Here is a 3,779-nt window from a genome sequence, read left to right as displayed (position 1 = left end):
CGTGTAGGGTTTGCTCATTTTCCTGTTAGCCTCATTAGCCTTTCCAGGACCAGGACTGTTTTAGGCTGCAGCTTCACTCTTGCTTGTGCTCTGTCTAGGCTGTGGGAGAGCCACCTCTGTTCCTGTCTGCCTCAGTGTTTTATGCCATTAAAGACGCCATCTACTCAGCGAGGAAGGACTCTGGTGTGACAGAACCTTTCAGGCTGGACAGCCCTGCCACTCCAGAGAGGATCCGCAATGCTTGTGTAGACATCTTCACCAAGATGGTAACAGCTTCTGCTTTCATAGTCTGCTCCCCAGCCAGCTGACCCCTCATGGAGTGGGTGTGCTGGTCACAGTGGCCCAGGTCTGGGATGAGGGCAGGATGGGGAGTCTGTGGCCCTGCTTAAGAAGATGTTTTTTATTTCATGGGTGTTATCCTTCATTTAACATGCCACCAAATGAAGTGCAAATCCACAGACCAGCATTGCTAGGGCTCCCATTGCAGGAAGGGCTGCTGTACAGTATCAATGAAATTGCAGTTCATCCCTCCATCCTCTGAGTGCTGTCTGTAGAATGAAGGCACTGACTTGTTGATGCTCCTGACCATCATCTCTTAGGGGATCACCACCACTAACATATCTTGCAGGACCACTCTGTGATGCAGTGGTGTACCTCAGGGAGGGAGAGAGAGGAAAGCGTTACTGAAAATGCTCACTTCTCCTGAATATTATGACCACAGGAGTCTCCTTACAGGCTGTGGCTTGATCTGAAGGAGTTAACCCTGTCACTGTCTCTTCATGAATGACTCCTCTGTTACAGTGTTATCATAGGACTGTGTAGAACTGGGTCCCTCCGAAGAGTCATGCTGATTCCTATGTGACTCAGAAAAACACAGTTGATGCCACATGGGCATCCTCCAGGCTTTCATCAGCTTGAACTCCGCTGTGGTTAACAGCAAAACGTGGGTATTTTAGTCCTTCTCACCTAACACCTGCATTGCAGTGTGTGTAGAAGGACTTGGAAATGGATTTGAGAATTTGCACAAACTGTTAACCATCAGGCCTTCAGCTAGAGCCAGGCACAGCCTCTAACAGAAGCGTCACGAGAGAGACACCTCTGTATTTTGAAAGGCTGAGGTATGAGCTCAGATCTTCAACAGAACAAAACCACTTACCTCCAAGGGAGCATGGTGGGGCATACTGAACTCAGGCCAGGGCCCTCATTTGCTGCTAACTTCTCTGTTTCTCCTCTTTACAGTGCCCTTCGGCTGAGCCAGGGACCTTTAAGCCATGGTCTGTGCGTGTGTAAAAGGAAGTCTGAGGAGCAAACTCTCCTCACGAAACTGAGCTTACACCAGAGGCACCACAAGGCAGTAGGACTATAATGGAAAACAAAAAAATCCGTGTTCTTGTGGCTCATCCACTGATTCATGGAGCTTTCACATTTAATTGTCCGATCATTGTGTTCTCTGAGAGGGAATTGCTGCCAGATTATAGCTGTGATGTAAATTCCAATGAAGAGTAAGTGGAAGGTGGTGTTATCCAAGTGTAATTGAAAAATCTTACTGTTTTCATTTAAAATTGCTGCAAGGAGGGGAGACGTGTTTATTACCAGCCAGTGTGAAATGTTAGGGTGGTTGCTGCTTTTTTTTCCTGCTGCGGGGAAAAGGTGTGCCCCCTTGTGATGCTGTGCCAAGAAGGACTGAAACGGATTGAACCCAAACAAGCAGTCCTCTAGCTGAGATGGGGGGAGGCATGAGAGGCACTGAGGGCTGGACCCCGCTGTGTGCCCTCTGCACGCAAAGCCAGGTACACGCTAGAGGAAGAGGAGGAGAAGTTTTGATGTCAGTTAATGAAGATGGTCTTACCTGTGTAAAGTGGTTCAAAGGTAAGCCATAAAATGTGACCAGTAGCTGATTTATCCTAAGTTAAATGATGACTGTTCGGTCTGCACTAGGGCTTTAACAAATTCTTAGTTCACGTGCTACCTTGTCTTCTCTGATTAAAGATAAGAACTACAGATAACAAGAGGACTTCCAGCAAGATGCTGCTTCGTTTGACACAGCCTTCCCCCACCCTCATCTTCCCCCTCTTTTCAGTAGGAGAGGACATCAGAGACCTTGGAGGAACAGAGAAAGTTACTTGTTGTTATTCCCAAGGCAATTTATACCAACCCAGGCAAGGGGCAGGATGTGGAGGTACAGCGGTGGGGATTAGTTGGCTCTGGGTGCCCTCTAGGGTCAATCCCTTTCTGTTGTGCCTTCTTCTCAAGACAGCTCTTAGTTTTGCTGAATGTGAGAGAATGGGTGAGTGAGTTTTGCTACAGGGACTGCTCGTCTGAAAACTGTGCTGACTATGTGATGACCTAGTGCCTTCTGGGTTGAATGCACTTTCTGTGGTTTGGTTTTAATACTGGGCATCCCCCTTGAAGAGTTTTGTCAGTGTAGCATCACGTTAATCTCTGGATGATGTCAGCCATGTACTGTACCTGCTCATCATGTGCAAACTTTTCTGTTTCTCTGGCCCACAGCTTTATGAAAATGTCCTTTTCCTGTTGTTGCACTCCTAGGGCCATCAAAAAAAAAATGGTGCAAGAGGATGTAACTCCATTGCCTTACATAAAATTTTGCTCACGTACAACTGCTTAAAATTGGCCTCCATCTTAGGACTTAACAACGTGTGCAGAGTTTGAAGTATTTTCCTGAAGCACTCCAGGGTATGTAGCTTGGAAATGTGTAGATTTATTTCTCAGCTTAAAATATTGTGGTTCTACCATCTAGAAGAAGGGCGTTTGTATATGTGATTTGCAGAAGTATTTCTGTGCCTGCTGGGCTTGCTGTGTAATTGTTTTGTTGATTGAAATATGATACTGGTGTTTCTTAAGCTCCAAGGTACTGTGCAGGAACATGTTTTTGTTTGTTCGTGAAAGCTGGAAATATGTAAAAAAACTTGGAGAAGAAAATGTGACCGTTTGTGTGCAAGAGCCGCTATTGGAGCCCATGTATTTATGTTCTTGGATGTCCAGGAAGGGTTGAAAATACCAAGTGTGTGAGGTCACCTGGTATCAGCACTGCTCCTGCAGCACCCACCTCATGGGATCGCTGGGCATCATTCCGACCAGGCTGAGAAGTAGTACGGAGGGAACAGAATGTGTGACGATGCGGAACACGGGGAGCTACAGGCAAAGAGTGTGATACTGAGGAGCTTCCAGTGTTGTCTCAGGGGAAAGCCGCCAGCGTTCATGAGAGGCCTGCTCCCTGTAAGGGTCCTGGGACATGGTGGGATGTCACGAGCAGGATGAGTGAGTGCTCTTTATCCCCTGAGGGTCTGAGAGCACCTTTCTCATCATTTCAGAATGGGTTTTGTAGTGTCTTCCATAGCCACGGTGACTGCCTGGTCAGGTGAAATTTCTTTAAATTAGCTCTATCGATTCTTTCTGTTATTCACGCTGTGCATTAACTTGAGGTGTATTTACTAAGTTATGTGTACGTGCAACGGTCACGGTGGGCTAGCTCAGTGCAAGCCTTAGCCTGTGGAGGTGTTTTTGCTGCAGCATCAGTGAGCTGCTGTTTCCCAGGCACCAGTCCTTGCCCTCAAGCCCACCCCAACACAGGGCCCTCTTATTACGCTTCCACAGCCACTAGCTGATGGAAGGAGGAAACACCTTCCTTTGGGGTACACTGGAGTTGAATGTAAATGATATCAAACACCTTGGGGCGGGGGGGGGCAATGGTATAAAATCAGGGTTGCAAAGTAACTACAGACACTGGTTTTGCGGCTGTAGGGCAAAGGGAAGCT

General features: G+C 47.3%; 1 protein-coding gene across 1 annotated transcript in view; it reads left to right on the top strand.

Annotated features, from left to right (window-relative positions):
- XDH (xanthine dehydrogenase) overlaps positions 1-1,577 on the top strand; it is a gene marked incomplete at its 5' end in the record, with an annotated part of 20,709 nt that extends 19,132 nt beyond the window's left edge. The window contains 2 exons of the mRNA XM_010133929.1: positions 99-266; positions 1,240-1,577. Coding sequence (XP_010132231.1) covers positions 99-266; positions 1,240-1,290 — 219 coding nt within the window. The remainder of the gene's footprint in view (positions 1-98; positions 267-1,239) is intronic.
- Positions 1,578-3,779: the final 2,202 nt, after the last annotated feature.

The sequence above is a fragment of the Buceros rhinoceros genome, unplaced genomic scaffold (assembly GCF_000710305.1).
Source record: "Buceros rhinoceros silvestris isolate BGI_N320 unplaced genomic scaffold, ASM71030v1 scaffold35723, whole genome shotgun sequence".
In the NCBI taxonomy this organism is placed as follows: domain Eukaryota; kingdom Metazoa; phylum Chordata; class Aves; order Bucerotiformes; family Bucerotidae; genus Buceros; species Buceros rhinoceros.
This window is presented reverse-complemented; position numbering and strand designations above follow the sequence as displayed.